General features: G+C 45.3%; 1 protein-coding gene across 1 annotated transcript in view; it reads right to left on the minus strand.

Moving 5' to 3' along the window:
• Positions 1 to 23,900, minus strand: part of LOC128444727 (neural-cadherin-like) — a 94,153-nt gene that overhangs the window by 57,710 nt on the left and 12,543 nt on the right. The window contains 4 exon segments of the mRNA XM_053427346.1: positions 1,202 to 1,313; positions 3,217 to 3,421; positions 5,353 to 5,578; positions 8,226 to 8,423. Coding sequence (XP_053283321.1) covers positions 1,202 to 1,313; positions 3,217 to 3,421; positions 5,353 to 5,578; positions 8,226 to 8,423 — 741 coding nt within the window.

The raw sequence follows: 23,900 nt of genomic DNA on the forward strand, positions 1-23,900 counted from the left end.
GGTGTAAGAATACTCGTGAATAATGGGGCCGTTTTCGCCTTGAATGTGCGTCTTTAAGGGTTTTTCTGCCTTGAGCTGGCATTGATCTGTGGGTAACGTTTAACACCCTGCTGAGGTCCTTCTCTAGCTGAGGCTGCGGCTAAATATTGCAATGGGATCTCTACGGTACGATATCTTAACACATCTGACACTCTCGGTGCAGGGAGAAGTGTAATTCTTGTTTAACGCTGCAAACAGGAAACAAGTGCCACTGATCTTTTTACAGGAAAACCGGTTATCGCACATTATGGAGATTTGAACAGTGAATTCCCAGCACAATACGGTTGTGTTAACAAGTTCAACAGTGTGATGCCGCTAAACACTCAACATTGATGATTATAATGTAAGCTCATGCCATAATAGATCAGATCCATATTGACGTGTCATTACTCATGCAGAAGAGAAAACAATCGAACTGTAAAAATTCACCAAGCATTGTGGACAAACTATTTTGCATTTGGATAAGTAAGCGTTTGAAGCCTTGTCAAGAGACTTTTATGACTTGTATTTACATTCACCAAATTGTTTATGACTTGAGCTGTTTAAGGGTCGAAACTGTTTATGAAATGAATACAGTGAGACCTTTTGCGACTTAATTACCCATCAAAGGAAGGAGTGTCTGTCGTCTTATCACCTAAAAAAAACACATGTGAATCAGCTGTTGATGTTTAGATTCCTCTCCTTCCCCCCCTATGGAACCTGTCTGGATTGGTCCAGAAGGACAGCCCTAAGTCCTGCCATATGAGACCTGTGCTTTTGACTGTTCTTCAATCATCACTCTGAGCTCCTTGTGCCTCCCTGTGTTGATCCTCTCTGCAGAAAGCCCCTTATTAAATACACGTCGATAACTTGGTTGTTTCCAGCCTCTTGTATCTCCAGATTTCCGTCACAGAACCAAATGTGTTTTGTGTCTTTGTAGCAGCGTATTTACTCGAGTGTAATTATGATTATATGATCGCAGATTTAAATTAACTCTCAGTTTCTTTCAGAACGCCGAAGTGATGGAGTTATGAGTCCATATGCTGAAACGGTGACTCGTGGTCTACTGCATCTTTCTCCCCCCAAATTACATCTGTTGTTTTTTTTGTCTTGGATAGTTTCTCTCTCTGCGACTCAGAGAGAAACTGATGGATGTGAGGCGCTCGGGTCAGAGGAGGCTCACCCTGCAGCAGGGACGTTGCCGTGGTTACCGTCTCAGGGACTCCGTCCACGCTGTAGATGGATTGAAGGAACTCCGGGACACAATCGTTCTCGTCTGTTATCAACACCTGAACCTGATTAGTGCCGGCGTGATGAGGAGGGGAGAGAGAGAGGGAGAGGGGAGAGGGGAGAGGGGAGAGAGAAGGGGAGAGGGAGAGGAAGAGGGAGAGGGATAGGGGGAGAGAGGAAGAGGAAGAGGGAGAGGGAGAGGGAGAGGGAGAGGAAGAGGGGAGAGGGGAGAGGGGAGAGGGGAGAGGGAGAGGGAGAGGGAGAGGGAGAGAGGAAGAGGAAGAGGAAGAGGGAGAGGGATAGGGAGAGGGAGAGGGAGAGGGATAGGGAGAGGGAGAGAGGAGAGGGAGAGGGAGAGGGAGAGGGAGAGGAAGAGGGAGAGGGATAGGGATAGGGAGAGGGAGAGGGAGAGAGGAAGAGGAAGAGGAGAGGGAGAGGGAGAGGGAGAGAGAGAGGGAGAGGGAGAGGGATAGAGAGAGGAAGAGGGAGAGGGAGAGGAAGAGGGAGAGGGGGAGAGAGAGAGGGAGAGAGGGAGAGAGGGAGAGGGAGAGGGAGAGGGAGAGGAAGAGGATAGGGAGAGGGATAGAGAGAGGAAGAGGGAAGAGGAAGAGGGAGAGAGGAAGAGGAAGAGGAAGAGGGAGAGGGAGAGGGACAGGGGGAGAGAGAGAGGGAGATAGAGAGGGAGAGGGAGAGGGAGAGAGGAGAGAGGAAGAGGAAGAGGAAGAGGGAGAGGGACAGGGGGAGAGAGAGAGGGAGATAGAGAGGGAGAGGGAGAGGGAGAGAGGAAGAGGAAGAGGAAGAGGGAGAAGGAGAGGGAGAGGAAGAGAGAGAGGAAGTGGAAGAGGAAGAAGAGGACACAGACACAATCAGAATAGAAGAATGCAAAATTAGGCTCCTCTTCCATAACCCTCGGATCCAGGAGACAATCATATACGAAATGTTCCAATGCACAGGAATCTGCCCCCCCGAAACTTAATCCAAATTGCATTTTTATAGTTTTCTCAAGATGCCAGTTCAACACAATCCTTTATCTTCCACTTCCTGATCTCCCCTGAGTCAAAAATAGAAATGTTTTTTTCCGAGCATGTGTGTGCCTCACTGTGTGTTTTTGACAAAGGCCCTTAGCCGCTCTCCGCCCTACAAGCTCCCTGTCACCGCTGTGTGTAACGTGTGAAGTGACAGCTGAGTAATAGTCCTGAAATAGCCGGGATAGGTTTTTCCCAGTCGCCATCACAGAGTCCACATCGTGCAGTTGAGCAGAGGAAGGGTTTCGCCTGCTCGCTCTGTGGCGGTTGGCAAGCTGAGCAGCTGACACGAGAATTGGGTGCAAAAAAGAAAATCTCAGGATTAATAATTGAAATGAAACCGAATGCATGAATAGTTTATCTCCGAAGAGTTCGTTTTTGTGAATGAAGTGTTCGGATGTGGAGCTCTCGCACACCGGCGTGTGTTTAACACAGTTCATCTCCAGATCACACTCCTGAAAAAAAAACGCTTAGGGAGACACGGGCAGGAGGCGAGAAGGAGAAAAAGAAGAGGAGAAACCATTTGGTCCCCCCCCCCCCTGCTCCATTTGTTAACCTTTCAGAACCATTCAGCCGTGCCGTTCCTGCGCGGCTTCAAAACTCGGCTGTCGGTCCTTTGTGGTTATCGCCGAGCGGTGTTGTGTCAGGAGGTCAGAGCTGACACCAGATCAGTGCTGTTAATGCACCTTCTGTCTGCACGTAGCATTTGGGTGAAACCATGTCTGTCTGAGAGCTTTTGTGGAAGTCCAGTGGGGAGAGCGAGCACAAACACAGCTTGTCTTTTGAATTTCTCTTTCAATAAGATCAGACGCTTGTGCAGCAGATGCGATGATAAAGCATCACAGTTGACCTCAGCTCACGGGGGGTTAGTGGAGCTCACTGCACCAACACTCCTACGACTCTCTGGCCGTTTCTCTCTCTCTCTCTCTCTCTCTAAACTGACCTCCGTGGCCGTGCTGAGGCCGCCGGGCTCCTCGCTGGCTCGCACCATCAGCAGGTAGCGTCTCTGGTCGCTCTCGTAGTCCAGCGCCCTGGTCAGGCTGATCTCCCCCGTCTCCTGCCGGATGCTGAACAGACTGCTGGGATTGATCAGCAGGCTGTAGCCGATTGGCTGCTTCTGGAAGGAAATGGCGAGCACCACCAGGAAGCTGCGGAAAAAACAAAGAGAAAGTGATTTTCAAAAACAAAACGAAAAAGCCGCCCTTGCCGTTCGATTCCAATTGCGCACATGGTGAATTAAAAATCGAAATCCTCTTTTCCTACATCAGCACTGCACTGTAATGAAATCAATTACTGTATGGCCCATTGACTACGTCCCATGAACACATTCAATCAGTAATAATGTAATACTGTTATGCAGATATCAATGTTTGTTTTTCTGCTCTGTGTTCTGTAATGGCGTGTGACGATGACATGTCAATTTGTGCTCGAGTGCGCTGGTGTGACCAAATGAATATTCATCAACTTACAGTCGACCTGAACAGGTAGAGTGTGGAGATCCACACCGAGACGAGTGTGGATCTACCCCCAGTTATTTAATATATGTAGATGTGAAACTCCTTGTTTGAGCGATATGATTTCATGCATGTGTTCACTAGAGTTTGGTATTTTGCAGATATGAATATAATGAAAATACCTTTGGGTTTTTATTCAGCTTTTTTGTTCGTGTGCGTGTCTGCGTGTGCGTGTCCAAAAATAACTCAACCACACATGGACTGATTTTCAACAAACTGCACGGGGATATTATTTGGGAAAGTATCTCGAGATGATTCTCTTTTGGAGCTGATCGGTCAAAGGTCCAAGTCCTAGTCAACACATTTTCCAAGCTCTCTCTGTAAGTAATAGGACCAGAGGGACGAAGTGAAGCTTAAATTGATCGGAAAGTGATTTCCCATCTTATGTGATAAGTGACTAGCAACATGCATATTCCAAAAATGCCTTTTTAATAGGCAAACCAAAGTCCAGCAGGCCCCTTTAAATTCAACCAGGCCACATCAGATTTCACACACTCTTTGATACTAACATATTAATATGTCTTAATATTTTTATCAAGATTCACACGTAATGACTTAAGACACGGTCCAGCTTGGTGGTATTAGTGGTACAGATGCATCTTCTCCTGCTGAAGCCAGTTTGTTTGAGACTGGGAACGAGTTGGAGTTTACACACACACACACACACACACACACACACACACACGCACACACACACACACACACCCCTGACTGCAGAGTGCAGTGCTGGAGTTTCCTGTGTCCTCCTCCCCCTCTCCTGCTGACCTGCACTCACTTTAAATAATAAACAGCACCAACACTCAACACAAGTAATTAGAACCTGATCAGTACATGAAATGTATTAGTTTGATTCGCTCCAGAGTTCATGAGGCTGCATGTAAACACAATGTGTTCAGTACAGCACCAGACGTGAGGCGCAGAACCAGGACTCAGTGTTAAAGTGACCTGAGGAGCCAGATTCATGATCAGACACCATCAATTAATATCTAAATACGAGATCGTCAGTCTGTCCCCTAAATCATATAAATTATATATAATGTCACCTAAACCCAATAAAAAAACGGAACAAATTATTGTGAACTTCATTTCCAAATCTGTGAACTGAACTTTGAACCACTTCACACTGACCACATCTTTCCACCAGGTTGTGTAGTGTCAGTCCAGCATCTTTTGTGTTGTGCTAATCAATAGACAAACAATAAACACTGATGGAAAGATAACCTCTTCGTCCAAGGTAATTACAGCTTATTTGGATTAATCAATAATTTGTAATCACATGGTATAAATCACTAAATCCCGACACCGTTATGAAATGGTGTTCTTGCAACATTGCCTGCATGTGCAGGGCAGGTATTGCTCCTGCAATGTTTTTCTTTAATACTCTTTCATTGCAGATTCTGACTCTATAGTCGTACAAGGCTTTCAGGTGTCCCTGACCTAAACCATGTGACTGGGAGCCAGCATGCAAAACACCCCGGCCCTGAAACTGAAGCAAAGCTAAATGGAATCCAGCCACTAGTCATATCCTCCCTGCTTGAGTATGTGCGAGCGGATGCGGTACTCACGGCTGTCCTTCAGGTGTGTTCTCCGGTATGGAGATGGCGTAGCTAATATTGGTAAATTGCGGTGCTCGGGCTCCTGCCATCACGGAGAGCATGGCGGGGGCACTGCGGCTGCCCGGGCCGTCAAGGGCCACCACGCTTAACAAGTACTCCCTGTCCCTCTGGAGCAGCAGCCCCGTGGTCACCACCTGGCCTGTGTTCTTGTCCACCGCAAAGCAGCCGTCACCACCTGCAGGGAAAGACAATATTATTCTCTCGGACTGGATCCAAACCAATCCAATAGTGCTGACTGGAATAACAACTCAGAAATGTTACCCACATGGTAATTTGAAATAGTCTGCCTAAGGTTTGCTGAGTTGAAGGAACACAACACACTTTTATCTAAAATACGCAGTAATTCATATTCATTGAAATGCAGCATTTCTCTGAAATTTATTTATTCATGAAAACCGTATCAGTGATCTGGACATGAAAATAAACATACAAAAGCCGAGGTTAGTTTAATTCAAATCTTTGTGCCACAGGGAATTGACTTTAATTTTAGGGTGTGTGTTTTTAATAATTAAAGATTATTAAAAAAGACGTGATCAATATTCACATCCTCTTATTATTCTAACTCGGACAAAACCCAATGAATTTAGATTTTTAAAGCAGCTTCATCAAGACGACTCTTTAATTGCTGTTTTGCATTTTGACATTCAGCTTCGAATTTGAGCTGCAACACATTTCAGAAAATAAGCGACTCAACACACAGTGGCCCCTGTATCAGCGAGTATTGGTGACATAAATACTTTCTTACATATTCAGACCATTTCATTTACTTCACTTGGAAAAACCTTGTTGCCCCAAATTGTTACTAGAGAATGACGATTCTTCTTTTACATTATCAACCCAACAACAAGGAAAACAGTTGGAAACCTCTACATATCCAATGGCTATTATTTTACCAATATACTTAATCTATTCATCTTTGATTTGAACTGAAGGACTGGCTGATCTCTCCGGGAGTTTAAGCTTGGGGAGTTTGAGCTGAAGGTGGTTGTCCTTGTGCTGCACATTTGTACATTAATCCCTCTGTGTTACACTACAGACCAAATGTATCAGTGTTTATAGCAGATTTAACTTTTTGAATATTTGGAACTTACACTGTCTATTCATGTTTGCTAACTTCTTTCCATAATATGAAGCTGAGCAGGACTTAAACAAAACAGGATTCTACTCTTAGAGACATTGCTCTTAACCCTGCAGGTTACCTTTGAAGGACAACATAAGTACCCGTCTATTTTTTTCCACTTATGAAAACACCACAACCAGTAATTTTTAAATCCTTCTCTCAATAACTTTGCTACGTTGTCTGTGAATCTGGTTCCCTCTAACAAAAGGTAATAGTCCAGTTTCTAAAGAAGCCGTTCTCGTTATTCTGCAAAGTGAATTATGTCGCTATGAATCTATCTGTACGTAAGACTGAAGCACCTTTTTCTCCAGATGATGTATTTTTAGATCAAGGATTTTCTTCTTTTACTCAAAGGTACCCTGTAGCACTTGTGACCACGAGCAGCACTATGGAATAAGGGTTTTTGTCAGCATTTCCTTTTATACTGTGTTTGCTCACAACAATGCAGGTGTACTAATGCAAAGAAAGTGAGCCAACAAACAAACATTTGTTCCTCACGGTTCTGCTGACTGACAGCTGGTGCCAGTCATGTGCAAATATTTGTAGCAATGCATCAATAAAGGCTGCGAAGAAGACGACTTTAGTGAACGTGGATGTAAACAATGCATTTTTAAATAATTAAAAATTGGGCTTTGCAAATGTTTATCCAGGAAGACGTCCAGAACACACACACTGCATTATTTTGACAACCCGTTGTCTTATTTACAGGAAAAGCTCACAGCTTTAGAGAGAAGATCTAAATAACTTTTCCAGCACTGCTAAATACAAAATATGGGGTCAAGCAGGCTGACCTCACTCGTCACAAGCCCAAGCTATTCTCATCCTCTTGAGATCTTGAAAGTTAAGCACAGGATAAGAGGGTTATTTAACACATGTGGAATCTTTAAATATGGTCTAGACAACTTTGGTGAGGTACTTAGTTTGTACAAGCTTTTAGCAGCAAGCCTCACGCTTACATGAGTTCTTAGCATGGCCATGCAGACCACGGGCACCTCGTGGTAATCGTGGTTTAACTCACATCAGGGTGCTGTGTGACGGACTAATGCGAGTCAGACGGGAGTCGGCAGGGTTTTGTAAAGCCCCACTGGCAAGATTAGCGCATCCCCCCATCTTTGACATGCCAACAAACCTCTATCCCCTCAACCACCAGGGGGTATACTACCCTGGCTGACTTCCAAAAGCCCACTGTGCATGTGTTTTGTGCGTGCGGGCGTGTGTTTGCCTGATTCTCTGTGTGTGTGTATGAAATAGAGAGAAGGAGACAGATAGACAAGAGTGCATGATAAGTGCATAAACAAACGTGTGACGGCCTCTGGCTGTGTTTGTGTGTGTGCTTGCGTATGCGTGTGTGTGTGCGTGTGTGTGTCTGTGTGTGTGTGTGTGTGTGTGTGTGTGTGCGTACGTGTGTGTGCAAGAGAGTAAAGCAACTCAGACACAGCGGCAGAGAGAGACAGGGTGAAAGGGAAGCAGTGAAACTAATGGACACCTAAATAGTGTATGGATGCATGAATGAATGTGTGAATGCCTGTGGCTGTCTGTGCGACTCTGCTGGTGTCTGACAAGTTGGATTTATTTCCAGGGTTTCATGGACTGTCAACCTATTTTAACAACAACACAACCTATTCTATTACCACTTTCTACTCATGTGTGTTTGTGTGTGTGTTTGTGTGTGTTTAGTGTGTGTGTATGTGTGCGTGCTTACCATCGGACAGGAAGTATTCCACCTCTCCACTGCTGCCCTCGTCCCCGTCCTGGGCCTGGAGCTGGTAGACGAGCGTTCCAGCAGAGGCCTCGGGGGAGACCACAGCCAAGTACGGGTACGGCTTCATATTCCACTCAGGGACGTTGTCATTGACATCAATGATCTTCAGCTTCACCTTGTTCAGGTACCAATCTGGGCCTGGGGGATAGAGCAGAGATAGTGACGGAGCTGCGGTTACTGAAAGTGACAGCTGTCATGTAACTGTGTGTGGAGCGGCGAGACAAGCAGCCAGGGGAATCCAAAGCAGCGTAAAGCAGCGAGTCAACTGAGGGTACAGGTATGTGAGATATAAATCAACTGTAGTTGATGGCAAAACATAATTCTGCAGGATTAGAATAAACCACATTCATCTACAAAGTGGAACTGACGCCAGGGAAGTCGGTTCAGCTCAAAGTTTTGGCCAAAGCCAATTATCACACTATCTGTAATGGTAGTGTACCCACTATCTCTCCACTTCCTTTTGCTTCACCACAGCTGCCTGGCTTGTGAGGACACTGTTGATGTCAGGAAAGCTGCTTGGGCCCATGGTGGAGGCTAGTGAACGTGACGTCAACCAGCCACTCTCCATCAGGGCTCCCGTCCAGGCAGCCAGACTCCCAGGTTCCCATGGGAGAAAGCCACAGTCGCAGTCTCATCCACCAAGTCTGTGTGTAAGCTACCTTGATCTACCCGCAGGGGCCTTGGGATGATGCCTCGTGGCTGCATGCATTTTGTCACCTGCACACTGGCTCATTGGAGAAAAATAAGAAGATTCCAGGAATCCAATTACCAACTCACTCGCCCTGAGCCGGGGCCGACAGCAAGAGCGCACAGCAGCTCTCAAGGAGGAGGGATGTACAAGTGCATTGCTGTCTATATGACAAGAGCGCAGCATGCCTCTTGCTGGAACTGATAGCAGCGGATCGTTATCCACATTAAATACCACGACACGACCTGGAAACTGTGCACAGAGAGCTTCTTACACTGTCACAGGCCTGATCTAGGACACTTTTTGTGTAAAATCTATTCCTGCAAAGTGGAGCAAGTCACCGAATTGTGAGCTAAGAAACTATTTCCGCAAAATATTGGCTGTGATCTTATGTCGGCGTGGCATGAAGGAATGTCAGAACGGCTGCCAACCAGTTCAGTAGGCTGCGATCCACAGAGGCCATCTGCCTCAGCCCCGAGAGGGTGAACCCCCCTGCCAGGACACACACACACACACACACACACACACACACACACACACACACACACACACACACTAACACACACAGTCCCTGATATGAACACAAACACAAAGGTTTGACATACTGGCAAGTCGTCCTGTCACACCCAGACACATGTTTGCACACTTGACAGAGCTGACATCAGCATGTCTCTTTCTGTCTTCCTGTCTCTCTCTCTCTCTCTCTCTCTCTCTCTCTCACGCACTCAGACATAAACAACCCCCCCACGCACTCCGCAGCACAGAGGTGAGTTACCTCAGGGCTAAAAGTAACTATGGATTTCAAATCCCATTATGTAAAAGGTCTCCTGTGGGTGACCGCGGGCTTTAGATGGACTTTTTAATCCAAGACAGAAGCAGCGGGAGTTTCACTTCCTGAGGGCTGACGCAACAGATGTGCTGGGGCTGCACAAAACAGCTCTACCTTGCTGGCTTCCCCGATATTCTGTAACCTAAATGTCTCTCCAAAGTCAATTATAATATGATAAGAGAAAACTTTATGTTGGTAATGATCGGTGCACGCACCCAGGAAATGGTATAAAGTCTCCAAACAGTCTGAATTGATATCATAAATCTTTCTCTGCACCTACATGTTTGCTCGAGTGAGTTGGAAAGCAGAAAAACAGATGGTGAGATCACCGTTCCTCTCTCTCTTTTTTTAACTGGCTTACAGCTAAGATGCATTTTGATGGGAAATACAATGTGTTGCACACCAGGCTAGCTCCAGAGTGTCCACAAGCCGAAACACAATAGCCATAAAGTGTGTGACAGCTCTTAAAAGGATTGTTAGAGGGATAATAACAGAGGGAGGAAGAAGCTAGAGGAGAGAATTAATCTAGCTCTCTGCTCGGGCTTTAAAGTTGCTCTGCGGAGAGAGAAGTTCTGACTCGGATCTGACGACTGTTGGTTTTGGATAAATGGCCACAGTGTCGGGGGGGGGGGGGGGGGGGCAAAGGAAACCAATCAATGTTCAGATGCTATCTCCTAATATGTCGACAGCGGCAGTTTGTGCAATTTAAGCCAGATCATCCTGCCCCGTAAGACGGAAGAATCCTTTGGTGATGAATAATGAGAAAGGATAAAGATTGTACTGCAAAGTGGAAGGGGTTTAAAAGGCACTTAATCAAAAGGCAATCGGAGCTGCAGCACTTCACAAGTTACTTTACAGTCAAATCTTTTGCGTGGAGCAGCCGCGAGATGCATTCCTGGCCTCCCGCTTGTTGGTGTCTCTTCCAGCCATGTCTCTGTGGTAATGGCGGTGATGATTCTACAAGGCTCCATCTAATTAGCTTGTTACAGAGAGACTAATCAGAGCCAGAGCAGATAATTAGAGCCTATCAGCTCCGGAATGATAATGAAGAATGTACTTTTTGAGTGTGAGTGTGCATATGTGTGTGTGTGTGTGTGTGTGTATGCGAGGTGAGAGGCCGACGATGTGCATGGGGAGAGCGAGATTTGCACGCCCCGTGTGCTGAGGCTGCAAACGTGTGGGACTCCTCTCTGATCCGGCGAGTCAGGTGGAGAGCGGCGGTGAGCGATGGCCCTCGAGCCGCAAGCCGACACCACCCGCCTCACCTCACTGAGAGAAAACGATGCGATCAAATAAAGTCGGAGGGTCACAGGCTCCACCGGATTTTTCCAAAGTCAAATATGCTTTCTGCGCTCAGCGTGATGAAAGGCTGCTCCATACTGTGCGCTACAATCCCATAAGGATAAGAGCATCTGCAGGGGAGGGGGGGGACTAACTGTATTAATGTTTCACACAAAGGTGGGTGACAGGGGTGCAGAGTACGGCTGCATGCGGCCAAGGCTAAGTGACTCGAGCAGCGTGGTGCGTTCACATGTGTGAGCGTGTGTTCTATAACACTGCAAGGCATTCTGTTGATGTTTCCTGCTGTTAATCCTCTCCTTGGGTAGTTTCTATATAAAGCTGCTAAGTGGCTTGGCCGTATGAAGGAAAGAGAAAAAAAAGAAAAGTTGTCTCAAGTGCTTGTGTGCACATACACGCTGCCCACAGTACAAGGACACTGAGTGTGTGTGGGAAGGAGATGAGAGGGAACCGAGGCACAGATACAGAAACACAAATATCTACAGAGGGAGCGACGTAGAGGAGGGAGAGGCAGGCAGCGTGGAGGAAGAAGAAGCATTGTGCGATGCTTAGCAGCAAATGTATTAAAAAAACACGAGAGGAACAAGAGCACCGGGGAAGCACAACAAACAGCGTGGCACAACAACAACACACGCACGGAGCATCCACGTCTGCGAGCGCACAGTAGAGCAGAGCACACAGGCCACGAGAGAGAGAAAAAATGAAGGTAGAACATGTGTTTTAATTAATAACACAGGGCTTCTCTTATGGATCCCTGGTTCCTCCTACATCCAGTGAGGTAGGAAATTAAGAAACAAATATTTCTGTGTGTAATTAAACAAATTGCGTCTACAAGCATAAACGTCAATGGCCCGTGCGAGACATGGATTTCAGGGGTGCTTTCTGATCCGCCGAGTGAATGGAAAGTGAAAGTCAGCTCAACGGGGGGGCAATAAGCTACATTAACCAAATGTTTGCAGAGTTAAGGAGGCTCAATTCTGAGCTGCCCACCCCTCCACCTCTGTGCTTAAAGCCGAGCACGGAGCTGTCAGCAGGAGATCAACACGCTAAAAGCACAGGGGGAAAGAAATCTATTAACTCATTTGATCCCGGGCCCCTCCACCCTCCACCCTCCACCCTCCACCCTGCACCCTGCACCCTGCACCCTGCTGCTGCTCAGAATGGCTGACACAGTAACCGTGTAAACACACATGCCGGGCATTTCCATCCCCAGAACAATTACAAAAGAGGAAAAGCATCTGCAATTAATTCACTGGTTTTACTCTGAATCTGCACGTCTGCAGAAAACGCACATAAAGGTGTTGGATAACGTGTCCCACAATGTGTCTTCTGGCAACTATCTGCCTTCAGATTACTGAGGATGTCCCTATTCGCTCCCATTTCAGCAGCCCCTTCAACTATATCCGGTTTTAAACGTTAATATCTTAAAATGGAACAACTATTTTCAGAATTGCCTGCAAGATACATGAAGTTTTCCAGCTCTCCGCCCCCAAAAAAGGGAATTGTGTGCATAAATATTCTGTGTGTAGTTAATTTCTTGTCCGGGAGTGCCTTACGCTTCAATCCAAAACCCTGCTCACACAACTCGTGACTCATCCACTGTTGTACGGCAGCGAGATACAAATGGAAAGAAAAATGCAGGTGCAGTGCACAGAGATAAAACGCACATGTACAGATAAACGTGCACAGCTAGCGAAACCTATAGTTAACTACAGGGAAGCAGGGAAACAACAAAGGTCCGCTCAGCAGCAGCAATCATCCTCACGGTGCTTCTGACACCTTGACTCTATTCTTAACTCCAAGTATTTATAGTAGCATGTGTGTTTTTCTTCAATGCAAGAATCATCTCATGATGGATTGTTGGATTTCTCCTTCCCCATTACACCTCCATCAGCTACAACCTTTCTGGGTTCTCCCTCTTTCTTCTTCTTCTTCTTCTTCTTCTTCTTCTTCTTCTTCTTCTAGTTCTTCCTGAAGGAATGACACAACTCATTCAATCCCTTTTGTCTTATTGCTTTGAGCAGAGAAGAATGGGGCCTATTCACTCCATAGAAAGAGGATTTAGACGGAAGGGAGTGCTGAGCAGAGATATACTGGTACTGTAAAGCCCTCGGGGGGGGGGGGAGTAAATATATTATAATTTCTTCACAATATTTTGAATTCCATTTAAAGCGAGCATGGCCAATGATGACACCACTTGCTCGTTAAGTCGAAAGCAAGTATTGTAAAAGTTAATCTTTGCATTTGGTGGCAGGGGGATTTCTGACTCTGTGTGCTTAGCTCTGAGTTCCCTCCTCTGTCTCTGGATTGGACGAGACCTTTTCAACAGCAGTCATTTGGGCTCTGTCTCCTCACCTGGCATTTGCACATGGATCACTCCAGAGGATTACCAAGACACCCTGTCGTCTGCACCTGTGCCCATCACGCATCTCCAAAGTGTGTGTCCGGCCAAACACTGCTCACACGTTGTTATTTCAAACGTCACTTCGGCTAAAGCGACACACTGGTGTGCGCTGTCGCCTCACAACACGGATCCTGGTTTGGCTGGGGTGTGTGTGGGGAGATTTGTGCGTTCTCCCCGTGTCTGTGTGGGTTTTCTCCGGCTTCCTTACAGACCACAGACGTGCAGGCTCAGGTTAATGGGTGACACATAATTGACTGTAGGGTGTGAATGGTCATTTGTCTCTATATGTTAGCCCTGCAGTACACTGGCAACCTGTGCACCCTGCCTCTTGCCCACTGTCAGCTGGAATCGGCCCCACCCCCCTCCCCCTCCCCCAGGACCCATTTAGGCTAAGCGGTTTCGATAATGGATGGATAATGTACTTCTACTAAAAGGTCTAAGAGCTTGTTATTATGACAGACGACCGTCGGATTTGTATCACAAGCATTTAGAAAGCGAAACAGAACAAATATATGTAGGGGTCCAACTGTTGAGATTAACAAGATAACGCAATTGGTGACGAGCAAACGTGGGAAGATGAAAAAGAAAGAATGTAGCTTTTGCCAGAACTGTGTCATCCCCAATTCCCTGTATCCACCCAGTTGAAGAAGACATTTTCAAAAGTCATGGAAGTGTTTGTGAGTCTTTTCTAGGAGGTGTGTGCGATGCCATGATCCAAATGAAAGTGGATTGTCGAGACAAAATGTCATCTACGCCTGTGTCTATCATGCATCTCCAACGTGTTCCTGCTAATAGTTGTGTTCCACATTTCACTATTCCTTATGTATGTCACTTCTACTGTAAGGTCTCAAGGCTGGTTACTGTGTCAGACATGTGCCACATCGGTTTTTGTGATGGCGAGCCAAAAAAAGCCAAAAGACATGTATCTTTGTCCTCAGCTTCGATATCCACATTATAAAACGTTGACCATTTCAAACAAAGGGCATATTTACGCCAAACCATTGAACCTGCCAAAGTTGTTTTGAGCAGGTGAAGCAACTGTGCATTTTCTGTTGTGAGGGGGTGTGCGTTGCTCTACAGGCATCACAAAGCCAATTCACACGTCCGCCCGAGGGAGAGATAACCTGCAGGAGATCTTGGACGGCTTTGAAGAGAGATGGGATCTCCCTCAGTGCTGTGGATCAGTGGACGGATCCAATATCCCAATTACTCTTCGCAATAATGCACAACGTCTATTACAGCCGCTCAGGGAGCTGCTCAATTATTTTGCAAGCTGTTGTGGATCATCTCTCTCGGTGAGCGATATAAGTCTGGTACCCGCACAACCCAAATCCCCCCCGCCGACTTGCCAAAGCATGAAAAGCACAAGGGTAAATAATAGCATTATTGGTGGCTCTGTTCCATTAAGTGCACCATGTCGGTGAGTAAGCAGGCACAAAGCCGGAGCCCTGAAACTGGCTCACCTACATGGAAAGCTGCCATCGCCAATTTTTTTTTTTTTGCTTTCATTTCCACTTTCCCACCATGACGAGTCAAAATGTGGCTGCTGTAAAAAAATATATATAAATAAAAGGGTGTATTGTGATTTTTGTCTGAAAGAAATTGACTAATCCGGCGTTTGCATTGAATAAATAAAATAAAGAAACGCATGAGGACAAGCGGCCGTTGCTGCTACACGCTGAAGCAACATGCTGACCGGAACTCGAGTGGATGTGAACTGACAGAGGAGAGCAGAATGAGAAAAAACAAAACCCCATCCATGACGGGAACGTTAGTCATTTAAAAAATATGACTCAACAAATCCCTGCTGGCCATAATGACGAGGATACAAATTCGTTCAGCTGAGGTCACGGAGGTGTCACGTCATGTAGCCGAGGAAAGACCTTGTTCCTTCGCTGGTGTTGAACAGTTTCAGGATTTAGTTCAGTAACACGATGGAAATGTTGTTTCTCTGTCTGTCTGCCAACGACTGGGAACCTGAAGAAAAACATTACTGGCTGTAAAACTCCTGTAGATCAAGTGGTTTGACGTGGGGGCAATGGGACCGTGGGGGTTGAGGTAACAATATTTTGAATTCATGTATTTTACAGCTCTATAAAAAAAAAAAAAACAGTGGGACTGTGCATGTGTTTGGGATCAATAAAATGTATCTTAAAAAAAAAAAATCTGAAATTAGCCATTTTGAATCCATGGAAAATTGGGTCAATCTTCCTGTATTTAGATATTTTCTATTCTTTCCTCTGGCCTTTCTTCTCTGTCCTCACCTGTCACTCTCCGAGCTCCATCTATGGACATGAAAAAACAATAATTATATGAATTTCTATAGACTTGTGATTTTCCGGTGACAGCCTGGCTGCCTCCAGTCGCTCGTGCAACAATAGAAACTGCACCTGTGGAAATGTGACTCACTCCAACCTCGGCTGCTCCGCTGTGGGAAGTGAGGCCCTCGCTGTGTGTGAGTGAAGATGTCAGCATGTAGCCTCAGCCACAAAGACGTGCATGTCAACCGTGGTAAAGCCGTTCCTTTCTGAGTCGGCCATTAAGTGTGCGGAGAGGTTCAGGTTGTGTGGTAGTTACTGAAAACCATGTTTGGTAGAGCGCCGGTGCCGGTGCACTTCACCTCCGTGGAGAAGGTCATTTTTGTCGGTTGCTTTTGTTTGTTGATCTCTCGGTTTGCAGGATTCCACAAAAGCGATTATGAACTTGTCGGAGGGAAGTGTGTGCGCTGGGATTTATCTAACCCACGCAGAAAGTTATGGTTGATGTGCAGCCCCTCTGGGAAGTTTCAGGAAAATGTCCGGACTTCAGTGCATATGTGAAAGAAGCAGCTTTACAGACAACAGTCCATCACATACTGGCCATACTGGGATCTGAAATATTCCTTCAGGGACACATACCTCAGTCAAGCATCTTCCTTGTTGCACAATCTGCTCGACTGACGCCTCAAATGACCCATGAATCGTCCCTGTCGGCCATTTAACACCTGCTATTGATCGATTGTCCACGTTAACTGGTGAGAGTCACAACTTCCCACGGACAGATGCTGTCTACTTAACCAAGCCTGCAAAAAATAATGAAAACCTTTGCCATGCGCACTTCCAAGGAAATTGCTTTTGCACATAGTGTTGTTAACAATGCACAGATATATTCCACTGGTCATGTAGAAGCATCACTCCCCTACACGAACACAGTCAGACCTCTGTGTCAGTGAACATGCTTTCAGATTACTACAGTGGTGGATGTTTAAGCTTCCATGATGTAACCCCGACTCATTTCTTGCTAAGAACCTGATTTTTAAAGGAGTACGTGGTGGATGTTCTCTCTGCTGAGCCGTGGATCATCATCTGAGAAAGCTCATCACGGAAGCTGCTTGTTTTCTAATTTGCTTTCAGTAGTTGTGCTGCAGTGCGAATGCTATTTGTTTTCAGAGAAAGAACACGAGGCTCCGCAATCATCAGATGATTTATTTGAGCCGTGTCGGGTGTTTGGTCAACATGACACACGTGTGAAGCAGGTTTGGGGCACTTGATTAATGTCTTAATTATAGAACAGCCATGCATGTTTGTTTTTCACTCTTGTGTCAGATAGAGCTGCGTTGGACAACCACCTGTTGAGTCTGTTATTGCCCTGCTTGCTTTTGACAGAAACAATGAAAGGCCCCAGTCGAACCGTGGCTAATCCATTAGTGTTTATTCAGGGCTTGTGTATTTCATGTTAAATGGATTGTCCTCGTTCAAATACTGCCTGGTTTCTGTTATTTCGAAAGAAATGCATTTGATAATGTGGCGACAACCTCTTTCCCATTTGTTTTGGACGGGATTCGATCTGTGACATGACGATGCTCTTATAAAATTATTATCACGTCAACAGGATCATTGAAGTGCTCAACACCAGAAACATTAGTGGCAAAATAATGTTTAAATCCTGTAATCCATATCTGTTAATCACCGCTTATATATCACCGTGTAGGACGGATTACAAATACCGTGGCATTACATTATTTCTTCTAGTTGCTGATGGTTTATTTTATCTAAACGGACAAGGTTTGACTTGGAGGACCATATGTCAGAGTTCAGAATTGTAATGGTTTTTATCAATCTGTGCCCATAAACTTTAGCAGTTTGTTCTGAAACGCTTAAATGTAAACAAAGATCACCAGTTCCCATGATCACCGATTGAACTGGAACACTAGTGGGACACATAAGTGAACCATGCTCTGAACCGATCCATATAATTGCAGACCTCTGAGCAGTTTACTGCTGTTTAGAGAAATGAGGATGAATTGATCATCACATCTCTTGTGTCGAGTTGAGACGACAGCGAGGGTCGGTGAAAGGTTTTCAATCGATTTAACCGTTGTGTGTTGTGGACATACACATTTAGAATGTAAAGGTCTATTTGAGTACCTGGACTCAGCCTGGGACAAATGAAAACTGTGCTCAAGGGGCTTTTGTGGTGATGCCACAAAGATACTGAAAAACCAATAATGAAGTTGAAAAGAAACTGTCCTTCACTTTTCTCTGGGATCGTTTGGGTTTTTCTGCATTTTGGCCTTCAACCTTTGAAGTCATTTTTTAAAAATGTTAAGTGTAAAGTTGGGGGAAATCAGAGAATTGATCATATGAACAAAGAAGCCTCCGTAATGATGAGCACTGAAGGAATCCTGAAACAACAGCAACCACAACATGTCGGAGAACTGCGAGAGATGTTTATCGTGAAGCTGCTTCACTCAGGTTTGATGTGTTGTGATTTCCGAGGCTGTTTGTTTTGGAGCGGTGGACGTCGGTTGTTCTTTTTATCTCTCAAAGTCAACAAGCTCTGTGGATGTTTCTAATGAAAGTGTTTAAATGTTACACTCAAGGTTGCAAGTTGGCAAAATAAAAGACTGAACTGATGTTTCTCACCATCAAAAATAAAAGATAACTAGAGTGGCACTCAGGAGAGCGCCAGCCTCCGCTGAGGCGCATCAGTCCCCTAATGAAACCACTTCTAAATTCACAAGATCTTAATTTGTATTTGGATCTGCACCGAATTGCACAAACCTAAAATACCAGTCACCTAAACATGCCTGGTTTTTCCATGAATTATAAGAAATCAAGGGAAATGTCGAAACTAACTTGATTTGTCCAAACCTATGTGATGCACTGGGTTCTTCCCTGGCCCATAACACATCCTTCCATTAAGTGCAAATCAACAAACGGACAGAACGACCTCGATGGAGGTAATACAGGAAGTCGGTCTCGTTCGTTCTCGGATTAAAACATTTTCTCGATGTCAAAATATCAGGAAATAGTCTTAAACATTAACAACCTGATGATTTACAGGCCGATGATTTACAAGTACCTCGAACACCATAAAGCATCCTTCCTCTGCCTCCTCATCTCCTTCATAGACAACACCGTTTTTATTGATTCTTGACTTTGGCTCTAAATTATCGATACGAGGCTTGTAAAAAAAAAAAACTGGAAGCCGACGACTGCAGTAACAGTTTCTCACAAACACTGGAGCGCTGACCTGCTTCCATGGGAATCACACTTCAAACCTTCATGTTAGCTCCCAAACAAAGGCCCGTTGATCAAACCCACACTTTACACACATCACAGTTACTCTCATCTCCACTGACTTGAATTGATTCTAGCTCCCTTCACTTCCTTGACTTTTGTCTTTCTTTTTCTTTTTCTTTTACTTTGGTTGAATCATCCTACATTTGCCTTGGCCACAGCTTTATTCAAACATTTAAAAGCAAAGGACTGACTGACAGAATCTTCTATCTGATCAAACTAATAAAAAATGATATACATATAAATATATATATATATATAATAACTGCATATATTCAGTTATTGCACCCTGCTGCTAGGATTGTATGTATTCTGTTCACAAGCCAGGGCCATTTGAGAAATGTCATCAGTCCTCAGACCAACGGAGCAAATATTGAGGTTTATTTTTCTAACTCTATTCAAATTATGAGGATGAATATAGATGGAAGAACAAAGCCTTTTTCCAACCAGCGAAGGAAGCTCAAAAAGGTCTTTCCAAACCCGACCACTGATAAAATCCAGTTTACACAAGTAATACAAACAGCACCTTATAGAAATCCCTGTTCATTGCTGTTTTATACGCTAATGAAAACCACTTCAAAGACCATCTAATTACATTTAACTACTCTCAATTGTAGGCACTGGGATAACAACAAGATGGGCAAATTAAGGCTGTATCTCTTGTACTTGTAGTGGAAGGAGCCGAAAGCAAATACTAATGTAAAATGTAACTAAATTCTAAGTAAAATGCAAGTACCTGGTAGTTGGGCTAAGTACTTACGTAAATGTACTTTTGTTTCTTCGCACCATGTTACCGAGCCGTGAGGTGCAAGAGAGTTATTTCCGGCATCCGGCTCTTCCAAATTAATGCTGAATGAAATTATCCCACTCGACTCATCAGCACAAACAATACGAGTGTGTCCCTTTGGCAAAGGAGTGAAAGCAGGAACGGTATTACACCTCCGCACTGTGGCTATGAGGTAACACTTTCATCAAGTGTAAAAAGAAATCACAACAAACTGAGAGGGAAGAAACGGTCATAAAGGGAAGAGCTGGGGCTCAATACTGTAAATAATGAAGGGCACTTGTTGACTTCGGTTTTTCATGACCACCAACTTATCTCTTCAAAAAGTTAACGGTAGCTATGAATGGAGAAAGTGTGATATTGTGAGTGGATGTAAAAAACCTTGTGAAACGTTTCTATCGAACTTCAATAACTTCACAAAGCATTGAGCTGCAGTCAAGTTCATCACTGTGTAGTTCCCCTGGAAACATATTTACACGCGTGTTCTTATAGCAAAGAGTTGCGTATGAACACATTTCCAAATAAATCTAAATTATATTATTAATATGTAGCTTAGCATAACAGCGCATTAGCTGTGAAAGACAATGTAAGCCAAGCTATCCTAGACTACACATTATTGTTAGTTTCCTCTGCACGGGCAGCAAGAACTCCTTTCCCCAGATGTTGATTGACTGTTTCAAAATGGACGAACATCCCTTTTCCATCAAGACTCACACCTCAGAGGAGAACAGCCCACACATTAAACAGTCAATTAGTCCAGTCACCATTATAGCTAATGCTAAACACAGGGTAGAAGACTACAGGACCCAGTGCTCCCACCACATCAGTATCATCACTCCAGGATGATGAGGGCAGCAACCGGACTGGTGAATGCAACGTAATGAGGATTTCAGTTTTGTCTGTAAAGAACACGTTGCTGATTGCATTTCTTAAGGAAGATGGTCTAAACGTTTTTGAGGCCCTGATTGAAAGTGAATTATCTGCAGGTCGTCTGTAAGATTACAGATGATTGGGAGGAAAAGGCGATCCTAAGTGAGGCTGTAAACAAACAATCTGTCGTGTTAGAACAAGAGCGTGAGGCCTGGGAATTGATTGGATGGAAAACAAGTGAGTTAAATGAACATCTGGCCACAGCAGCTCTCTTCTCAGCTCTATGAATACCTATAGATTCCTCCTTCGGAGATTTTGATGGGCAGGTAGAGGATTTTCTAGGTGAAACATTTGAAAAAGTAAATTACAGTGAGTCCAGATGAGTGATAGTGTGTGGGATTCCTTGCATCTTCACAAATGGAACCGGAGAGAGAAATAACTGTACAGACAGGTATCTGGCTACATTTGCATAAGCCCCTACATCAGTAGTCAAGTATTGCATCTTCTCAACTATCGGTGATATCACACATAATTAGATCTGGCAGTTGAAGTGTGCTTTTTTGTTCTCAAACATTGCGCTGAAACAATGTGCTGCTGCTATCCAAACAGACACTTTGTGTAGAAATAATATGCTCTCAAGCAGATGTTAGTGGAGTCTATGGGCACACTCACCCGTCCTCACACCCACCAGCACCACCACTCTCTGAATGACAGGGATGTGTGACGGCACACGTGCACGCGCTGTCGCACAGTTCATGGCACAGACTGGTCTTTGGAAAAAGGTGGAAACAGAGTTAATCTAAATGATCCTGACAGATGGAATATTTCAGTGGTAAGAGGATCTGAGGAGGAGACGTCTATAGTAAACTATGTTTGGCCTCTGCCTGCCCTGCTTCTCCACCTCACTCTGGGCTTTCATTCTCTGCTCAGAGCAAAAAGAACGAGGTGTGTACGTCTTTCTGACGCATGCACACCGTGTGTGTGTGTGTGTGTGCATGTATTTGCTTGGCAATGTTTGAGTATTGAAGCTTTTGTGCGTTATGTCTTGTTTGTGTATCCGTGTGTGTTAGCGGGCTTCTATGTGGGTGTAACTGTATGGATTGTGCAGGTATGGATTTAAAGTATGCACTGTGCTGTGCTTTTGATTTTAAGTGTGTGTAGTTTGTGTGCTGATGTGTAACAGTAGCTGTGTTTGTGTGTGTCCAGTAAGACTTAGATTTGTGAGATGCTCCCGTGTACACCTCAGCTCACCTGCTCACCTCAGCTCACTCGCCTGTAGGGGTTAAGTGAAAAGAGGGAGAAGTTCCAGGAAACCCAATGCAGCTCCATATATATAAACAGTATATACATCCTGAAGATGTAGGTGATGTTGGTTTCAGCCAGAGAGGTGCACCACCCGCTAGTGTTTTGTTGTGGTGTGTTGGAGAGCTATACCCCCCCCCCCCCCTCGTTTGATGATGGAGAGGTAATTCAGCTTCACGATGGCATGACTCTAATGATGAGGATGGGAGCGCTGAGAACATGTCAAGGGGAGAAACACTGACAAATACTTTGTGCCTTTGTGAGTGTGTACACACAGAAGCAACACATCTGTGCTTTTGCTGTGTGTGTGTACGTGTGTATGTGTGTATGTGTGTGTGCACGCCGATGAACGTGTGGTCCCAAGCAGAATAGGGTCCAACTCCTGCCGCTGTCCCCATCAGTGACTGGGCTGTTAATGGAGAGTAATGAGGGAGCACTTCCATGGCAGATGTGCCCTCTTTGCAACTCTGCTCTACTCTGAGTCGGTAAAACTGACCCAAGCGAGACATCAGCAGCAAGCGGCCGTCCCCCCCCCCCTTCTGATTAAGACCTGTATGTGTTGCGGGAATCTGAATGGCTTGTTCGCTAAGTTCTCCTCTCGCTACCGAACCCTGGGAAGTAAGAGTAAGTATCACTTTGACAGAGCAGCGTGAGTCAACGTTATGTGACAAAAGCCCCGGCGCTGTCTGCCAGGCCCCAAAATCTGTTAGAGGTCCATCTTCTTCACTGGAGTGTGAAATTATTTTAGCTCTCTGCTCATTATAGGATTTTAAAATGCATTATAGTTAGGGCTTTTATGGTGTGCTGCGGCATTAATTCAATTTGGCCCATTCACGCTTTCTTATTATCACGCTCGGTTCGTGCTACAGTGGGAGGAAGCTGCTGAGCGGTGCTCCCCGGCCTTATCTCTAAAGGATAGAAACTACACTACCCAGCTCAATCAGAGCCGGCACGGACCGCTCCATCCATCCATCCCCTTCTCCCCCTCTCCTTTTCTCCAGATGCTGCTTCCTGTGGTGACCTCCATCTCTCTTTCCATTCGCCATCCCTCTCTCCATTTCCTTCTGAGCCGGTGATTGATGGGGGTTGTCCTCGGAGCCCTTTCGATATCTTTCCATACAAACGCGTGTACAGGCAAACAAACACACACACACACACACACACACACACACACACACACACACACACACACAAACACACACAGCCCCCTGCACGGTCAGAGGAGTCTTCACACACAAACACCTCCTCACTGCAAGACCAGGGCCAGACAGAAGCAACAGAGGGAGCCGCGCGGGTTTAATGGGAAAACAAGCCACAGTGTATGGGTGAGACAGCAATAATCTATCACTGAAACCAGAACCCGGGTCTGTGTTTGTTCTGCACACCGGGCGCCGATGCATTCTGGGGAGCATCCTATCACTGTCTGTTATTGTGCAAAGGTGCAATAATGAGCTGAATATATATTCCTTTGGAAGTCTGGCAGATTAGACGGGAGCAGCGGTGGGAGCTCGGACTCGAGCTGTAACAATGTTCCTTCAAAGCAAACCGCTGCTGGCTCGCATGAATGCACACTGACAAAACTCACACGGACACGGTTCAGCCTTTGTCGTGATTGCACAAACAAACACACGCACACACACACACAAATGCACACAAAACATGCTACACACCGGGCTAGTCACATGCATTAAACTTTAACTCTGCATGCGACTGGCTTACTGGTAATGGGTGAAGAGGAAGAGAGGATGAGGATAAAGTCCTCATTTAGATATCTAATCCAGTGGACAGTCTGTCCTGTGTGGCCCATCATCTCCCGTCATTAGCAGCAGGCCAGCAAGATTAAACAAGATCAATGTTTATCACCCGCTGTGCGCGGCA

Source organism: Pleuronectes platessa, chromosome 7 (assembly GCF_947347685.1).
Source record: "Pleuronectes platessa chromosome 7, fPlePla1.1, whole genome shotgun sequence".
NCBI lineage: Eukaryota > Metazoa > Chordata > Actinopteri > Pleuronectiformes > Pleuronectidae > Pleuronectes > Pleuronectes platessa.